This window comes from Hirundo rustica, chromosome 4 (genome assembly GCF_015227805.2).
Source record: "Hirundo rustica isolate bHirRus1 chromosome 4, bHirRus1.pri.v3, whole genome shotgun sequence".
NCBI lineage: Eukaryota > Metazoa > Chordata > Aves > Passeriformes > Hirundinidae > Hirundo > Hirundo rustica.
Window position 1 is genome coordinate 64479403 of NC_053453.1, and position 19501 is coordinate 64498903.

Here is a 19501-nt window from a genome sequence, read left to right on the forward strand (position 1 = left end):
AAAGAAGCAACGAATTTAACTGATAGCTGAGAGCCAATCACAGATGTGATACACTCACTATGAAACACCATGTTATCCATCTACAAAGGCTGTGGCACTGTCTTCCACTGGATTAGTTCACAAAACATTTCTGATAGAAAAAAACTATCTGTGGGAATGAACAATGTATTCTGAAATCTGTCAGAAATTTAGGGGAGGTCGTACAGTGTGACTTGCCATGTCAAGGAAACTAGCAGTACTGCGGATGCACCTTTACATTGGGCTGCCTGTATGAACTGCATATTGATGCAGTACAGAAAAAACAGAATTAATCAGGCTTTAATATATTGAAGATCAATGTGTTAGATGCAACTTTAAGAATAAAAGCCACTTCTTACCAAGTATGCTTCTTTTTGGCAGACAGAGGTCTGAGTTTTTGCTCTCAGTCAGTACTCTTTGGCCCTAACATCTCGTCTCTGCCATCCTTGATTCTTCTTGCTATTTCTATAAGAGTCACAAGATCTATGAATTTTAATGAGGTGATATCTCCTGTTTTCAGCTGAGCCCAATGGTGGTGTTGTTGCGAGCCATCTTGCTTTTGTAGCTGGCTTTAGTCAGCAAGTGACCTTGCTGCACAGCTCCTGCATTCAGAGCAATGTCACCTTCCTTACTGCAGCAGGCAATGGGTTTTTCCTGGAGCAGGATTTTGGATAGGAGGCTGGGCTTGATGTATCCAAAAGGTAAACAGGGGGAAGCAGAGATGGGCTTGAATGAAACAGCAGTCCTCATGACAAGGCTTTTGGGGAAACAGGTCTGTTCATGTGGGAGCCTGTCCAGCTCAGGGGAGAAGAAGCTGTAGAATATGAAGATGTTGACTACCAAGCTGGCAAGACAGTAAGCAGGAGTGTGATCTGGGTGTCTGCTGTCATCTCAGAGAGCAGCAGACTGGAGCTGAATCTCTGCTCGTGAATGCTGGGGCTAAGATCTGTTTTCTGTTGTAGGGAAGTGAATTTGAAAGAGCCTTGAGGGCTAAATATTGCCCTTGAGCTTTAGCTGAGTTGTCTCGCAGCAATACTTTCAATAGAGGCTTACACCTGTGCAGCTTAGGCCTTTTCTTTTTCTTTAAAACTTTCTTGTTTCTCCTCTGTTATTGGAAGCACATGAGTGTTTGCCCAGGACTCTAGAGACAGGAATGGCTTTTCTGAGTATTGTACTTTAGAACTCAACACATTAAACGTGGCATGATCTACATTTGGATCCTACCACCTGGCTGAAAAGACTAAAGCTGTTGGCAATGCCTTCAGAGGTGAAGAGATATCTCCCAAGCCCTCTGCAGTTTACCCCAGTGCCCATGGACACTCGAGTGCACGGAGGCAGTGCAGGGCTTCAGGGATAATGTTCTCAGTAGGCTGAGTTTCCCTACCTGGCTTTGTGTTCTGTACCTTGTAGCTCTGCTAAACTTCAACTGCTCGGACTGAGATTTTCCAAGCATGATATCCACACTGGGCAACTTGGGGAAAAGTTTTGTTTAAAGTAGTTCATCCTTGTTCTGCCTGAGCTTAAAAGCATTCCTGGAGATGTTCTCATGAGGAGCAGTGATTATCATACATAGCCATGTCCACAGTGCAGCCTTAGTTTGTTAATGTGGTTTTGACAGCTGACAGCTAAATAATGAAGAGTAAGTTTTAACAGGAGGAAGCAATTTTAGTGAAAAGCCAACAGCCTTTTGTTTTGTTTTGTTTTGTTTTGCCTTTGGAAAAATAACATTATACTGTGGTTCTTTTTATCTCTGTATGGTCTTTTACTAGTCTCTGCGTGAAGCTGTTTAGTGTCGGCCATTCCCTCTGCTTTATTGAAAAATATGATATAGGACTTCTCACCTACCTGTCCTCCTGCCTTCTGCTCAGCAATTCATTCTGCTTCCTCCAAAACCAAATCTGCTCTTTTGATGGTACACTCCATTCAGCTCTTGATCCCTGATCAATTTTCCCTCAGTTCCTGTGTGCTTCCACTGTTCATCACAACCTCAGGTCAGTAAATCAAGACTCTAAGAAAACACCAGAATAAATATTGCCCGTGGACTGCCATTCACCTGTGACTTGTGGTCATGAGGTGAAATACACGATCACATCCTGCTTGCTGCCCAGATTCCGTTTTCATTCACGGTAGATGACAGATGGACCAGGACTCTGCAGTCCTGAGATGGTGGCTGTTTGGTGGACAGTTCGGAGGCTGAGTAGTGAGCCTAGCAGATGAGGACGGGTAGGAAAAGTCACGGTCACGGACATTTGAATTGAAATTGAAAATTGGATTTTGTTTTACTCTTTGTGAGAGTTACTGTTATGAAGCTTGGTGACTGAAAAAAATGACATTCTTCCCAAATTCTGTCCATGTGGTCCCCATTTTCTGTGGATCCAGTCTCAGTCACTCATGACTAATTTGTGGAAATACTGCCCACTGTGCCTGGGGGCTGTGAGCAAAAGGGGCCATGAGCTGCTCTCTGAGGACAGAAGGTGCCAAGTACTTTGGAAGTTTAGGTTCTAAGTTCCTTTAATAGAGTACCCAAAATACACTGATGTGTTTGAAAATACTGCCTTTTATCTCTGTCCCTCAGCAGGGAGCTGTGAAGATAAGTTCCTTGATGTTTGTAAAAAAACCCCCAGCCTTCCAACACTACAATTAGAGCACCACTATAGAAAAGCCCATGAGGAAATTAATCATTGTGTATGCAATGCAAGATCTGGATGCTCTGCAATAAATAGTACATGTGCCACACATTGGATGATAAGGATAGGAGAAAATTTGAATAGTGTTCATTAAGTGAGCAACATTCATCCTTTGCACTGTAAAAAATAAAAATAAAAATGAGAGACCTGTAGAAACAAAAATCATGTTATTAAAGATTGTATCGTCATGTGTTTGCATCCTGGGTAAATTAATGTTCCATAGGTGGTCTTAAATCTGGCATTCACTAACTTGCTTAACTTTGCAATTCAAATGCTTTTTTTTTCTTTTTTTTTTTTTTTTTTTTTTTTTTTTTTGAGAGAGAGATGGAGAGAGAGAGATATGGCAAAACTAATCTCTTTGGGGGGTTGCCAGTGGGGAGGGCAGAGGACACCCAGCTAGGTGCTGTTGTGTGCAGATAGATATCCGTGTGTGCACAGCTACCCATGAGTGTGTAGACAGCTGTGTGCCTATTCCCTGTGTCTCTGTGTGTGCACGTGTGTGTGGCTAGCCCGTGTTTATGCAGCTGGCTGATGCTTCCCTTTGACAAACTCTTTTTCTATTAAAAAAAATAAATAGAAGGGACATTGACAACTGGTTAAGGCCTGGGGTTTAGATTACAAACTTTTATATGGTGTTTTGTTGTTCAGATCTTCCTTTATAGAGCCTCTGCTTGGTTCTGAGTTATCTGAACACCCAAAATCTGTTTGAATGATGGGTCAAGTGTTTGTGGGAGGTACCATAAGATGGTTTTATGGTAGCATCCTTTCTGGCTGTGTTATTAGAAGGGCTGACATGCTGAGGATTCACAGAGACCAGTATTCAAGGTGCGCTGGAATGATAAAAAATATTAGTAGACGTAATTTGTTATATCTGTGTTTGGTTTGATTACTGTCTTGTGTTTGAAATCCTGTAATCAGAGCATCCCCCAGAGCCAGTACTGCTTCAGGTAATACAACACTAGGACAAGTTCCTTTGACTTCATTAGGTGATTCTTTACAAAGAATGAAGGCTGGAGCCCATGTAAATTAAACATCACCTCTGGGGAGCTGGAGATCACAGAGAGAGCAGGGAAATACTGAGGGTCATCTCTCCCTGTTGAATAACTGAATTAGAAGTATAGATCCCGGGGAATGGGCAGCGCCTTGACTTGCTGGATCCCCTCCCCCACTAGATGGCACTGAGTTCTTTTTCTTTAAACGAAAAAAAAAAAAAAAAAAAAAAAAGGCGGAAGAAAAATATGGTGGAGGTCATTTTGATGTAGAAAAGACCCCCCAAAACCAAAACAAAAGACCCCCCCCCCAAAAAAAAAAAAAAAAAGACAAAGAAAAGCGAATTACAATTGGTTGTGCATTTACTCTGTCCATTTACTCTGCCCTTCCCCGCTCCCAGCCCCAGCCCCCGGCTCTGTGTACCTCGGAACAGGCGCTGGCTGTCTGGTGTCTGGAGCTCTCTGGAGAGGCGCTGGGCGGTGGTCGCTGGAGGATGCTCGGGAGAGCGGAGGCGATGCTGGGAGGGGACGGAGCGGAGCCCGGCCCTGGCTGGGGACCCCGTCCCGGCTGGGGTCAGCAGAGCGCACGGCTCCTCCCGAGGAGCTGGCTCCGAAGGCGCTCGCAGCCTCCGCTCCTCTGTCCCGTGCCTTCGGGCATTTTCGCTTTGCGCCCGGGCGCTGTCGCGTCCTCCCCGGATCACTGAAATCGTAACCCGCAGAAAAGAAAGCCTCAGCTTTCAATCCGTCGCTGAAACTGCATTTTCACTCCCTGGTTCATTTACGACCCACGACTTAGCTCCCTGTGCTGAGATGCCCTTAATTCACAGTCGGGAGCGGTTTCCATGTCGTGTGCCCAAGCGTGCGTGCGGGGGTTGTGATTTTTTTAAATGTCTTTCTCCCAGCTTACATTCATCGGAAGATGGACAAGGATTTTTTTTTTTTTTTTTTTTTTTTTTTTTTTTCTCTGTGGTGAGTCGGAGGTGGGGTGGGAGGAAGAGAATTTAATAATGACCTGTTTGTGCTGAGAAGGGGCTGTCTGTAACAATCCTGGTTAGAGACATAGGGAAGGCTCCTAATGCGTGCAGGAAGCAATATTCTCCCCTCCTGAAAAGAAAAAAAAAGGGAATAATGATGATGATGATGATGAAGGAGAAGAGTGTTTAATTCTAAGAGTTAAAGAGGGGCTAAAATCCAACAATTTCTCTCACAGTTATATTTTTAAAATGACTTGCGGAACGATATAGGCTGCACCTGATAAAGCTACAAATGCAAGCCAGGAAAAAAAAAAAAAAAAAAAAAAAAAAAAAAAAAAAAAAAAAAAAATGAAAAAAAAAAAAAAAAAGCATAGAAACTGCCACTGAAATGCCTTTTCAGAGAAAAATATAAAACCTGGAACCGCATGTCAATTTTTGGCTTTCAGACCCATGCTTAAGAATGAGAAGAGGGAACAAGTCTGGCTTTTCTAGGTTTCCAGGTACAAAAGTCCTCCTGCCCCAAACTGTCTTGGAGTGTCCCTGGCACCTGGACCTCCCTGGGTCCAACCAAATCTTGGCTCTTTGGACTGTAATCCTAATGTTTAACAAGAAAGAAATGTAGGTGTGATTCCATTATATGACTTTCCCACCCTCTCACGAATCTTTGGCCAGTATCATGAGAAAAACCAGTTCTAGTAGCTGGATCCTCCATTCTGCTCTTAGTCCCAGTCTTCCAGTTCTGTCAAAACTGGATGTTTAGACAAAAAAATTGGTTTTGTTTTCCAGTTCAATCTGAATAGAGAATAAACATAGCAGGCTCTTGTGCTTATACAGAAAATCCAACAATCAGTCAAAAAATATGGTTGGTAAAATTAGGAGTGTTCCCTGTTCTCATCCTTCAGCTTGGGTCTTGATGCTAAAAATTGACAAAGAAATCCAGGTGCACTTTCCTGTCTGTGTGGGTGTGATACGAGAAAACCGTTTGTCATCTTCTTATAGGAGCCAACAGCTTTTCGACCACCAAACTCTAAATTTTATCTCTGAACAGACAACAAGTATGGCTGCTCCAGGCCCACTGTAACATCCAATTCTTTTTATCTACTGACATGTAGTTACTTGGAAGATCCAGTTATAGAAGTGGATCCATCTGTGCTGAACTATTTAAAAAACAACCTGAGATCCCTAAATACTGGCTGTTATTATTACCAACAAAGGGAAGATACTGCTAAAAAAATTAAACTAGTCCCTTTTTTCAGTAAAACTCTTAACTTTACCTAGAGTTTTCCAGATACAGTGAATTTTTATAACACAACACTGAAATTTTACAATAGACCTGGTTCAGTAGATGCAGATGATTGTAACCTTTATGGTTTGGATTACTGACTTTCCTTTGCCAGTTTCATAATCCTGCAAGGTAGTTAGAGAATACAGTACATTTAACACCAAAAATGGCTTAATGACACAGATACTCTTCCAGAGCTGCAAATCCCAGTTGATATGGGCTCTAGTTTTGCCAGGTAAAATGGGGAATGTTTTGTTTTTTTCAATAATACAATTTGGTTTGGTGCCAAAAATGGTTGTGATCCAGCCATACGAGTTAATTTTTTCCTGGTGCATCTGTATTCCACAAGGAAGTCCAGATATGTATTTCTGATACACAAAGAGCTACTACATCTGCTCTCCCTGCTGGAGCAAGTACAATTTGGGTGGCCAGGGTCAAAAGCTAGCAAAATCTCAGGACTCCTCTCTTGGGGTCAAGGGCTGTCACCAGCCCCAGAGAGGCTGTTCTTATTTTCAGTTCAGATGACACAGCTCAGGATTCAGGGGCCAAAAGCTGGGATGATCCAGCAGGGATGTAGACTTTTGCAGCATATACCTGTGGAGAGGCATTGGGCTGTGGACTTTTTGGTGCAGTAGGCAACAACTGCATTGTTTGCCTTTCATGCTGTGGAGTCAGTGGAGCCAAATATTGGATGGGGCTGACTTGGTGCCTCTGTCAACTCCAGGGTGCTGTGGTACTCACAGATCAGGATGTGCCAGCATTTTTTTGGTGCAAGGAAAATGACCAGGTGTATTTCTTCTTTAAGCGGAATAGTTCAGAGTCTGGAGGCCTCAGCTCTCTGGATCACACAGAAGGTCTAGAATCCAGGGTTTCTTTCAAGCTCATTCTCTCTATTATGTAGCAGGTTGGGATTTTTTTTTGGTGCAGTGAGAAACAGCTCCGCTTGTTTTGGATTTGGTTGACATAATGTAAAGGCTTGCGATCAAGAATGATCAGGATCCAGTTAAATCCAGGTTTTACATTTTCCCCTCTTAAGAGAGTAAGGCTTCGACATTTCCTGCCTGGGAAGTGGTGCAGTTTATCTTTAAGGAGGATAGAGAAATAAGAAATGAGTCTCACGTTGCACGGGTGACATCACTGGCTTTTGGCTCAGCGCTCTGTGTGCTCGGTCTGTAGGCTTCGTCCAAGGCTGCGGGGCTCGGTGTTTGAACAAGGAAAAATTCCCAGGTGTACAGAAGATTGGATTTGCTATTATTTGCGTTAAAAACGGTGAAATGAGATTTCTAAAGCTTGGGGACTCCAGCTCGCCTTCTGTTGCACTTGATCTCTACAAGATGGGTGAGTTATTCCCATTAAAGAGAAAGGGAGTGAAAATTTAAGGATTAAAAAAAAAAAAAACCAACAAAAAACCAAGCCTGAATATATAACTACTGATGCCGGGGATAGGATTCGTACGAAGCTGCTGAGCTAAAAAATCTCATCTCCGACTAGGAGATCGGGCCATATGGCAGAGAAATGGTGCAACCCGAAAGCTGTTGACAGCAGTTAGGGGCTGCTTTCCTCTCCCCGTGTAAGGTGTGCAGGTCCCCCCCACCTCCGCCCCTCCGCCCCTCCGCCCCGGTTTGTTTTGGTTCGCTTTTCCCCCGACCTCCCTCCCCTCCCCGCTCCTCAGCATCCTCTCCGCCAGCCGTAGCCCTGCCTGCCTTCATCTTGCAGATGGCTAACGTGCCGCCGTGTTAGGAAAACTGTGCACAACACATCCCGGCGCCGGGGACGGAGGAAGCTTTTCAGCTGCCGGCGGAAGGTGGGGGCAGCAGCGCCTGTGTGTGTGTGTGTGCGTGCGTGTGCAAGAAGGATGCCGGGGCCCAGGGCAGCCCCCCGCGCTGCCTAGCGGGCGGTGCGCGGCCGGCGGCGGCTCCTGCCGGGCTGCGGCTGCTCCCGCCGCCCGTGCCCGGCCCGCTGCCGGGAGGCTGCCGGAGCGCTGCCCGGGCGCGCCGGGAGGGAAGGCGGCGCGACGTTCGGCTGCCTGGATGACAGCGCCTACGACAAAAGCGGGAGAGTGAATGGCAGAGCTGGCAGAGAGAAGCCGAGGTGTCTCCGAAGCCAAGATGCCAAGGGCCGTCGCCGAAGTTTGCTGAGGGAGAGAGACCCGTGTGCGCCCGCGTTCCCAGAGGCAGCCGGGGAGGGGATGTTTTAGCCACGATTTCAAACAGCAGCAGCAGCAGCAGCGGCGGCGGCGGCAGCGGCAACAACAACAACAGATTGCTCCCCCCCTCTTCTTCCCTCCCTTTCGACCCCGCTTTAAACCCAAGCAAGTGACCGACCATCCAGACGGTGATGCTCTCGCTGAGCCGCTGACAAAGAAAAGGCAAGCCACCCATTCCTGAAACCGGGAGAGCTGGATGCTTGCAAGTGGGAGGTGTCAGGCTGTTGAACTTTTCTGTCCTGTAATGATGCTTTGGTGAGCTTGCTGGTCTGAAAGCCATCTCTTCTGGATTTCTGTGCAGGCCAGATTGAAAGAGATTAATGGACTGATCAGCCGTCAGGTCTCTTCAGGGGGATTCATCCCTTCAGCCCCTGTCACTCGGGTGCTCCTGGTGAGGGGGTCACTGGTGAAAGGCTGTGTCTCTCTTTACCGGGTCTCCTCTGCACAGGAGAAGAGGCAGATGAGACTCCAAGACTGCCTCCAGGGCAGAACTTTGTAGTGTTCTCAGCATCCCTCTGCAGCGTGGATGTGAGCCGCGGGAGCTGGGGATGTTCGAAGCAGTCTATGGCAAGTGACACCTAGCAGCCGCTCCGGTGGTTTTTCTGTGGTCTCACCCCAACGGCTTTGCCTGTTGTGAAGATGTCCATGGTGTTTCTGTGAAGCTGAGGCATGGCTGCTGGAAGGTTACTGCTCTATGCTGGCCTCTCTTTAGCTCTGTGTGCCCTTGGCATGCTGGCTGTGGCAATCTGCTCTGACCATTGGTACGAAACCGATGCCAGGAAGCACAGAGAGAGGTGCAAGAGCATCACCACTAAGAGAAATGATCCTGGCTTCATTTATAACTCCAACAACAACCTGCCTCTCAGGGCCAGCAGGTCTAGGTTGGACCGCTGGGAAGGGAAACTCCTCTTGGCAAGAAACAGGAGGCAGATCTTTGCTATGAGCGCAGTCGACGAGTGCAACAGACAGTACAACTCCACCAACATGGGGCTCTGGAGGAAGTGCCACCGACAAGGATTCGACCAGGAGCTGGAGGAGCTGATTGCCAAAGGTAAGGGCTGGTTTTTTTTGTTTTTTTTTTTTTTAACCAGATGAATATGCCCACCTCTCCTGAGCTGAGCAGGGGCTGAGCAGAGCCATTTGGGCTCACAGATGGGAGTGGGTGTCTCTAGCCATGTACCTCTCCTTTGCACTGGGTGAACTGGCCTGGCTGGACATTGCTTCCAGGAGCACTGCCAGGGCAATTTCCCACAGGATCTCTACTCCTGAGGCATGGGGTTTGGGAGCAAGAAGACAATGGTGGTGAGAAAACACACGCCCCAGAATATCTTTTTCATGCCTCTCTCTCTAATCTTGATATAGTCTTCCCATCACCATGGTATCAGATTATTTCCACACACAATAGGAAGTATTCATAAAGCAGACACTGGATCTGATTTTATTTTATTTTTAATTTGTTTGATCCTGGTAGGTCAGGCAAAGTACATAGTATTTTATTGGAGGCTACATATGTCTGTGTTTCGTCACCGCCTTTCTGTATGCCCCATCCATCCTGAAATACACCATTTGCAGTGCTCACATGTAGGCTTTTTCTATCCTCAAATGGAGAGTAAACAGAGAGACATGCTAAAGAGCAGGAGGAGACTCAGCTTGCTGTTTACACTGAGCTGTGCTTTGGAATATTTTCAATATCTACAAAACATTACATGAATTTATTAGAAAGAAATCATTTTCTCCTGGGGCAGAGATGCATCTGTTCACCTGTAGCATTTTTGTGCTATTTTTGTCTAGTCTTTTGGTCCTTTGTCTTAATTTTTCCCCAGGGTAGTAGCTCAAGGTGATGGTCATTTTGTCCCTAATGTTTCTTTGATCTGAAGTATAGGATGGGGCCACATGCATAAACCCCTACTGAAACTGAGGATGCATGTTTTTGAAGGATGATGAGAGTTTCAGTAAAGGATGATGATATCTTTGCTACCCACAGCATGGTTACTCTGTACTACAAAATAACATTTCCCTCTCATGGTTCTTGTGTTGCAATCAGAAGACTCCCCATTGGTTTATTTCCATTGTAGTGAAATCATTGCTTCTCACACAGTGCCATCTTCCAAAATTCTTGTCTTCCAAGAGTGTTTTCTATCCCAAACTCACTTGGTAGCCTTCATTAATTCCTTCCTCAGACATTACAAGTGGAATTATTGCTTAAAGCTGCTTATTCAGGAGGGGTGTTCTCTCACACGCTTGCCCATGTACATGTTTTGTTCCATACGTTCTGCGAGTGAGCGCGGGATGTGAGTAGTGTGGTAGATACTTGTACCAAACCAGTCCAAACAGGTGGTGACCCTGGGTCAGGCTTGGGATCCTGCCTGTGTTGCTAGGGACCCTTCATATCCAGCTGCTCTTTAACAACTCCTAGGAAAGAGATCGGTGTCTTCAGCCCCATTTGTAAAGGGTGAGTGGACATGCCAGAAGCATGTCAGCACCCAGACACCCTGCTGCTGGTTTCGGTGCTGAGGGGGTGATTCCTATTCTCCAGCTGGGTGAGGATGGTACGTGCTGGGCTGGCTGTGGTGAGCTGGATTGCTCTGCCACGTGTGCTTGCTGTCCTCGGGGCATAAACCAATTCAACCTTGACAGCAGGCAAACATGTCAACAGAGCTCACCTTTGCAAATGGAGGTGCGGTTATTAGAGAGGATTTTCATCCTGAAATAAGTGCGAATCTTTCCTCTTTCTCCACCTGCCTTGTCCTGGGATTAGGAATGTCCATTTCTCCTGCCAGAAACAGCTGAAATTGCGTGGCGCTGGGTTACGTGTAATGGCAGCTCTGCTAACTGTTAACCGTAGGGAAAATGTGACAAGCCAAATGAGGTGGTTAAATGCAGGAGAAGGTGGTTGTTGAAAGACCTTGCTGTAGTCTGCTTGTGTTCGTGTATGTGTGAATGAGTGTGTGTGAGTGTGTGGAGTGAACTAGCTCTAAATATACAGCACCAAGCTGGTAGCCAGGGATTCCCTGGGCTCCGATGCAGTGTGTGTCCCTGCTCGCACACTCCTGGATATGTGTGTCTGCACATGGCCAGAGAGCCACTGCCCCCACGTCAGGAGTGCCACTTGTGCACGTGAAGGAGCTGTGTGCAAATATCTGGGTGTGCCGCTCCTTGCCTGCTCTAAATGTTTTCTGATACACTTCTAACAAACTTCATTGTGGGATGAGAGGAGTGCTAAAGGAGGGAGACTCATAATATTGACCAGCAGCATTTTAGTTCATTTGATGGCCTTTCTGGGGCGGGGAGCTGTATATGCTATAGCTCTCAGCTATGATGAAGAGTCACCCATAAATGCTATAGAGGTGTGTCTTCCTTTGGCACTTCTAGACTGAAACACAGAAAAAACAAGTATAATGGCAATTCCATAAAATGAAGTGTTTGACTTGCTCAGAAATAAAAACAGAGACGTTTAGTTTTTGATCCTCACTTATATGATGAAAGTGAAGTAAGTGTTATTGCTGTCCAATGTTGAGAAGAGCTGTGAGGTCAAAGCAAGGCAGGTATTCCAGGTTCATACCAACAGGATTTATCACGAAAGTAAAATCTAAAAGTAGTTTTCACTTCCATGACAGATACTTTTTTGGGAGTTAAGAGTTGCAGGGGTGGGTGTGTGGACAGAGTATGTAGTGTGCAGGTGTGAGGGGCTGCAGATATTCTCTGTGTGTACTGTTCAAATAACGTGACTGGGGGCACAGGTGAAATCACTATCTATGAGATCCAGGGCAAATACAGTATAAAAGAGGATGTTGTTGGTAAATAGAGCTTTAACTCTCTTTCCTCTGTTAATTTAATGTAATACATCTCTTCCAGAAGTGGATAAACTAATGCAGGTTCTGGCCCCAAATATTGTGTGTAATGTTATACATAATTGAATGTGAATTTTATTAAGTGTTTTGGGTTTTTGTTTGTTTTTGAAGCTGGGCAGGATCTGTGATCCGTTTCGTTTAAAGCAGATCCTACATTTTTCCCTAGGCAAAACTTCCAGTATTGAGAATGGTCTATTGAGATTTGTCTATCAAAGTATAACAAAAAATGGTCATTAAGAGCCTAACTAGCTTTGCAAATACCCTGCAGTTATTCTGCTTATGAACTCTGCTGAAATTAATACAAGCTATAGGCAATGGCTTGTGGCAGGATCAGGAACTGTGGTACTTGGCAATATTCTGATACCAGTGATTTTAAAAACCAGTTCTGTTCCTGAATAGGTTGGGTTGCTTCTGTAATTCTGTTCTGTATTTATTAATTTTTACTTTCTGGGAAATAAATCAAGATCTTTATGTTGCATTTTGCTGGAAAAACTGGAGATCTGTTTCTTCAGGTTTCTTATATATAGATATAATAGATAGTAATGCATATATAAAATAGTTAGTCTTATTTTTATTTCTCCTATACTTTTTTTTTTTTTTTGTATTTTCATAGAACCCATGTGCATATTTCAAAATAATACAATTAGGTAAATAGGCAGTGAAATAAGAGATTGTCACAAGTAAGAATACTCAGGGAGAGGCAGAAAAGCATAAGACCAAAGACCTGAGGAGTATTCTAAAGCTGCAACAAAATTAGGCAGTTAATTTCTTCTCTTTATCATCATGAAAAAAAAAAAAATCAAATCAGAAACAACTGAATTTACAATCAGTAAAGAAATTATTGGAGTTGAGCATGCCAGCTGAGGTCTCAGTCTTGCTAACTTTTCCTCAGCTGAATAATCTGTATTTCTGGGAATGGACTACTTGGACTGAGGGAAAGCACTCTGGTACAGAGGGACCAGTGAAAAAGACAGAGATAATAGAGCTGTTCCTCTGATTCTGCTCTCACATCTGATTGAGCCTTTTAGCATCTCAGGACCAGAGTTTCTCTCCTGATCCCTAAAGCCTTGCAGAATCAGGAAATGCTGGCTCCAGGGTTGTTCAGCACAATATCTGAAAATTCTCCTGATTCTCAGGTGTTTTTCCAGTCTCCTCCACAAATGGAACAGCCTTGCTGCTGGAGGCTCCTTTGAGCATAGTGCTCACCCTGTCCTATCAGATCCACTGTTTGCCTGTTTACCATGGAATTTCTAGCAAAAGCAGCAATCCCTCACCCAAGCAACCACTCTGAGTGAGCCAACTAACTCCAGCACTGAGCAAGCAGAGAGCTGGAAAGCAGGTGAGTGTCTGGGAGAAGGCAGAGTTTATGTCCTGCTTTGGCAACCAGCAATTCACCACTCCTTGTATACAACTTGCAGTGAGCCAGGAAAAGGAAAATGGGGAGCCACAGAGTCTGCCTGCATCCTATGGCAATGATGCTTTCCTGCAGTAGCTGAGAGGAAAACAAGAAAGGAAAAAAGGGAATTACATCATTTAATTATAAAGGTACAATAAAGTAGATGAAGAAGTTGCACAATAACCAGAGTCTGTTCCATTTGGACAATTGCTACTCAGAGGACCTTTCATCTCGCCTTTGGAAGGCTGCCAGTTACACCTGACTGGATGGGCTTCTGCTGCCTGCCATTGGAATCCAATTTTTATTTTAAAAACCCCAGAATTTATAATTACCATACTATTTCAACGCTCCTTTTACCTTCCTTCTTCCCCTGAGATCTGTGGAAGTTATAGTAAATCCTATTTTTAAAACATTTTATTGTGAGTACACTTAGCCCATGCCACCACTGGAAAAAAACTCCCAAAAACAACAAACCTAAGTGATTCCTGTGCAGCCTACCTCCATCTGAAATAATATTCAAGATTTCTGGGATGAAAGCATTCCCTGTTTTGGTTTGTCAGATGCACAGCATAACTGAAGAAGAAAGGCTTAACAGGACTGCTCCAGACGTCACTAGGGATTATTTATACACAAATGGAAAGAGGCTACTGAAGAGAGGCCACTTGCAGCTATATCTAGGAGCAAAATGATTTATTTTTGTAAAAATTCTTGCAATACCTTTCAATGCTCTAGATTTGACTTTTAAAGTGCAATGGTTTTGACAGGTAAATTAGGACAGCCATTTTTTTCATGTTGCCTTTATACATTAAAGACTCGAATGCTTCGTTTAAAATCTGTGCTTGAAATTCCGACTGTTTTCCAAATGGGCTCATTAAAAAAAAGGGATTTTATTGAAGTCTTGATTCTGATCCTAGAGCAGTCAATAGTAAATGTTTTATTGAACATAGTGATGCAGCAAGTTCAGGCCTTTAGTGTTTCCTTTGAGGTTAAAATTGTCCCTGGGTAGAAAGGCCAGCACAAGGTCTGTGCTCCCTCCTGTCACAGCTGGAGTTCTGCTGGAGGCATCCACTTAAATTCAGACAGTAGACAGCACTGGAGTTGAATCTTAGGCTATCCAGGTATTCAGTTTGCCGTTTTTGATGCTGAAATAATTCTTAGTCTGTTGATGTAAGACTGGAAGTCAAACAACTGAGATACAGCAAAGCCATCCTCTTATTCAGGGATTTTCTAAAATCCTTTAGTGGATGAAATCGCTGGTTCATGTGTATGAGTTCCAGGAGGATTTGGCCCATTATATTTTGAATAAGCAATTTAATATTTTAATTGCATCAAATTTAAAAAGCAGTTCATTAAAAAGTTTCTTTGCCACAAGTAATAAGAACCTGACACATCCCTCTGACACATCTGAGATAATTAGTTTGATAATATATATCTGCTAAAAATACTAAGAACATATATGTAGTTTAACAGAACAGCAACTGGTTTTAATAATGACTTTTTAAAGGGCAAATTTCAATCAAGCTGTTGGCTTTCAAACAAATTTTCCACTGAAGACAAATGGAAATTTTGCCTGAGTAAAAATGACGGGATCATGCCCTTCTCCAGAGAAACTGATATTTGCAGAGCTGCCTGCAGGACTGCATACTTAATTCCTGTTCATTTAATTGAACATCCAAATCCTTTTGAGAAATCTCAGCATTTTTATCCTTTTGGCGTACTGCTAAAAATTTGTAAAAGCTGTGGAGGAAAGATTTAATATGAGTGCGGTTGTGTTCTATTCACTGTAAAAATAAAAATTTGAAAGATAATTTTACTTTAATAGAGATGAAATGGTCTGAACTATTTTGTCATCTCCCACAATAAAAATCCATATTAATATTACTTTTACTCATTGAAAAAGTATTTCTGTGCTTTTAGGAAACCTTCAAGAGGGGAATGAGTTCATTAACTATTGCAGAGCCGGTAGATAAGAAGCCTTTATGTTTTGTAGGTTTAGCAGAAATAATGACAGCCATTTATAATGTGAGTTTTTTAATGGCTCATTGCTCACAAACTGCTGCTGGAACTCTTAACTACACATTTACCTCTTTAGGACCAAAAAGAAGAAATGAGACGATGTTGCTTAGTTTTTAAGGAATAAATAAATAAATAAATAAATAATGTGGATTCTGGAATCCAAGTTCCCTTAATAAATCATTCAGAATAGAATCCACGTAAAAGAAAAGAATATAAACTAACATATTTTCCCTGCAGGAGAGAAATCAGAGTAAAAAAAAAAAATGGAAATTTATCTATTTTCTTTCTCAATAGGCCTAATTCTTTTATAAATAAATATTCAGAACTGCCCAGCTGAGCCTGCTGAAATCATAATCCTTTGTAGATAAGTACTAAAATAGATGAAAGAAAGGTAGTACTGCAGTTAGGGCAGGGGCTTACAAAGCCAGAATTCAGTCCAAGCTCTGACATAGTCTTTCTTTATGACCTGAGGCAAGGGACTAAATCTCTCATACCTCAGCTCAGTAGCAGTATAATAGGGATTTCGTTCACTATTATTAATGCCAGTTCGTGTTCTACCCTCAGATTTACGAGCCTTAATCATGGATCAAAATCATGGATCAGAAAAATGTCCCCGTCCTTTTGACATGTGGCTGCACTTTAAATATTGGCAGTGAATGCAGCCTTATGAGAGAGTACAATGAGACTACAAAGTAATTATGTTCAGCGTGAGCAGTAGTGGCTTTAGAACACCAGGCAGCAAACCACATTCCTGTGAGCATCACAAAATGTGGGAATCCTACAGGAGTTGTAAAGAAGGATAATGAATAATGTTTACAAGATGGTCTTCCAAAGACTGAGGAATGGCACCAGAAAAATCATGGGTCACGTCTGCTTGAAAGGTAAGTAAGTAGGTGATAGGGATTGACCTCTTTGGTTGGCTGTAGGAAGAAGTTGACATTTCCTTAATGAAGACAAGTAGATTACACTAATGAGATAGATATGGGGACAGCAGTCTACAGCTGCTAAGAGGAATGACGTGGTCAGAGTGATGTGTTAGGGAAATTACATTTCTAGCAGCGTCCTAAATGGATACATGGAAGGCAAGTTCACATTTGTAAAGGTCAGAAAAAGAAATATTGTAGTAATAGCAGCATGAGGTGATGAGAGCCTGGATGATGAAAGAACATGCAAACCTTAGACATTGCCTGGATCTATATGCATGGTGTGAAATATGAGATGAAAATGTTACTCCGGTTCTTGACCAGAACAACAAGAAAAGTAATAGCATTGTCTGTGATGATCTAGAGGGGAATTACTGAAGAGAGAATATAGTAAAGAAGGAAGAAGACCATTAGGAACTCTGTTTTAATTACATTAAGCTGAGTTACATGTGTGTCCATGAAGAAATTTTAGAGATATTGTGGGTATTGACCTAGGGAGGCAAGTTTGTGTTAGAGGAGTGGGCCTGGAAACTGCTACGTGGAGATCAGAGTGGAATCTATTTTGCACTTGAAATTATCAAGGAGTGAAATATAGAAAGAGAAAAGCCCCATGAACCCCAGCAGATCTGGGAGAAGAAAAGTGTCTTCTGGAGGGCATGCAAAAGGAGCAGATTCAAAGGTGGTGCAGTAGGGGTAACACCACAGTAGCTGAAGAGAGACACTGCTTCAGGTTTAAACAGCACAAGAGACTGCTACAGGTAGCCAGTGTGCTGCAACAGGTGAGAATAGAGCATTCAGACTGTGCTGAAGATTGCCCAGTGCATTCAGTAAAGATTTTAGCAGTGGTAGCAAAGGAGAGGAAGCTGCAGTGAACAAGTGGGGAGGACCCCAGGCAACGTTTGTAGCTGGCATATTCAGAGAGGTTGGTGACGAAGGGAGAAGAGGAAAAGACATGGTATTTATAGAAGAAAATAAATGTTTTAAGATGAAAGAATGTTTTAAGATGAGAATATTTTAAGAGGAAAGAGACTGAATGGTATTTGTGTTATGAGAGTTAAGAGGCAGAGGGATGTGAGAGGTCAAGTCAAAGAGAGAACCAGAGGACAAGAGCAGCCATAAGGAAAGGCAGGAGGTAGGGTAAGACTGGCTCAGTGGCAAATAAAGAAAGGAAGAGAGCCACATAGGAGGTTTTTCATCTGTAGGAGAGAAGAATGGGGAAGGAGTTGTAGGAGAACAAGATCATGGTTTGTCATTTTCTCATGGAAGAACAAGGTAAAATCCTGTATGACAGCTAAAGTGGGGGCTGGAGGAGGCAGAAGGGTCTGGGGAGTGAGCCAAATGTGGCAAAGAGGGGATTATGACTGTGCTGAGCTGGAGTAGTAAGTCTAGGAAATGAGCAGAACTGAATGGGGGAAAAATGCATTTATAGTGGAGAAATTTAGTCAGGCAGGAGGCTTCCCATTAGAGATGCCCTGCTGTGTGACACATAGCAGAGACCAGCTGTTATGGATCAGCTGGCATTTGGGGTACAGGGCAGGAATTGCTAGGGGAATGCAAGGCAAAAGGTCTGTGAGTGAAAGAATGCAGCATGGATAACATCTACAAATGAAGAAAGGAAAGATAAAGAGGATGGTACAAAAATAAGGGCAGGCTAGAAGTCCTTGATGCTGATGATCTGAGGTGATAGAAAGGCCAAGAAAGCTTAATGTGAAGAGGTGGCTGGTGCTTCTTGAAAGAGTCCAGGGGATTGTCCAGGTGGTGGAGGAGAAGGATGGGGGAAAACACAGGGTTCATTATGAAGCCCTATCTTTTTGGTGACTGACTGGGTCAGAGTTGTACACTGAACAGAGGAGATGCTAAAACATACAGCTTAAAGCTTAGAGAAGTCACTACCACTGACCCTTCTATAACTTGCTCTGCCTTCCTGCTGTGAGTTTATCCTGTGTAACCTCACAGAGGTGCAAGCATGGCTCCCCCCAGCAGAGTTCAGCAAGTTTGTAACAGCCATACTCCAGTCTCAGCTTGAACCTCAAAGATAAATAAATATCCAGTATTAATTCAGGATATTTTCCACAAAGTGGTGTGTGTGTGGAGAATCTTATTTGCATAGCTGGGGGCTTTTAAGGAAAAGTAGTTGTAGGATGTCCTGTGTACACAGCAATGTGTATCCTGTTAAGGTATCCCACCAGACTGAGGGAAAGACACAGGGTCTCTCATTGCAGCCCTTGTTTAATTCCGAGAGCTTTTGTTGGCGTTGAATTTTAACAGCAGACTTTTGAAAAAGGCCTCCTAAATGTATTTCTAGACTTTCTAATAGGATGAAACAGTTATGCTAATTTTATTGGATAACAAAAGCTATTTGAAAAGATCTTTCTGCCTCAGTATGAATGTATGATTCTTGTCTCTGTATCTGTATTAATCAGTGCCTATCTTTGAATATGCAAAAGAGCCTTTATAGTGTAAATATTTTTACTTTCTGCCTCATGGTCATTTAATGACATAAATATTATAATATAAACAAACACAAACAAATGAAAAAAACCTATTTCAGATGTTACAGGTATAGCGTAGAGTCAGACTGATTTTGAAGAGGTGATGGTTTATGGGAGCTCATGATCCAATTGCCTTTCTTTATCTTAGGTACTTGAGTGGCCCTGGTTAAGAGAGTATTTGAATACTGGTTTTGATTTTTAAACATATAGAAATTTGAAGACTGGAATTATCCCTGTTTTACACTGAGGACAGTTGCTCAAAAATGCAAAAGTTCTGCAGGACAACAATTCACATTGGAAAGAAATTTGTCATTGTTGATCCCTAATTACATATTTTATGTTAAATTTCATCCCCTTTCTATTTGCCAGTTCCCAAGACTGTCCAGTTTTGTTCATATGATATTCTGTAATGGTTAAAGAGAAAGGGAGGAAAGTTATCGTGATCAGAGAGACAAAGGAACCAGCCAACAGGAGCAGGGGAAATGGAAAAACTCAAATAACTTAATGAATTCAAATTGGGAAGTTGGACAATTTCCATCTCAGTCTTCTGAAAGATGTGACATTGCAAGTCCAGTAAAAAGGATTTTCAATAAATATGTCTAATTAGGGTGGTACATTAGGAATGAAAAGTAGCAAATCTATATTTAAAGAAAGGAGCAGAAGTTGT

At 43.0% G+C, this 19501-nt stretch overlaps 1 protein-coding gene across 4 annotated transcripts in view; it reads left to right on the top strand.

Moving 5' to 3' along the window:
- Positions 1–7942: 7942 nt before the first annotated feature.
- Positions 7943–19501, top strand: part of TMEM178B (transmembrane protein 178B) — a 236879-nt gene continuing 225320 nt past the window's right edge. For all 4 annotated transcript variants that reach the window (XM_040061742.2, XM_040061741.2, XM_040061744.2 and 1 more), the window contains exon 1: positions 7943–9207. In XM_040061742.2, coding sequence (XP_039917676.1) covers positions 8826–9207 — 382 coding nt within the window. In that variant the 5' untranslated portion in view covers positions 7943–8825. The remainder of the gene's footprint in view (positions 9208–19501) is intronic.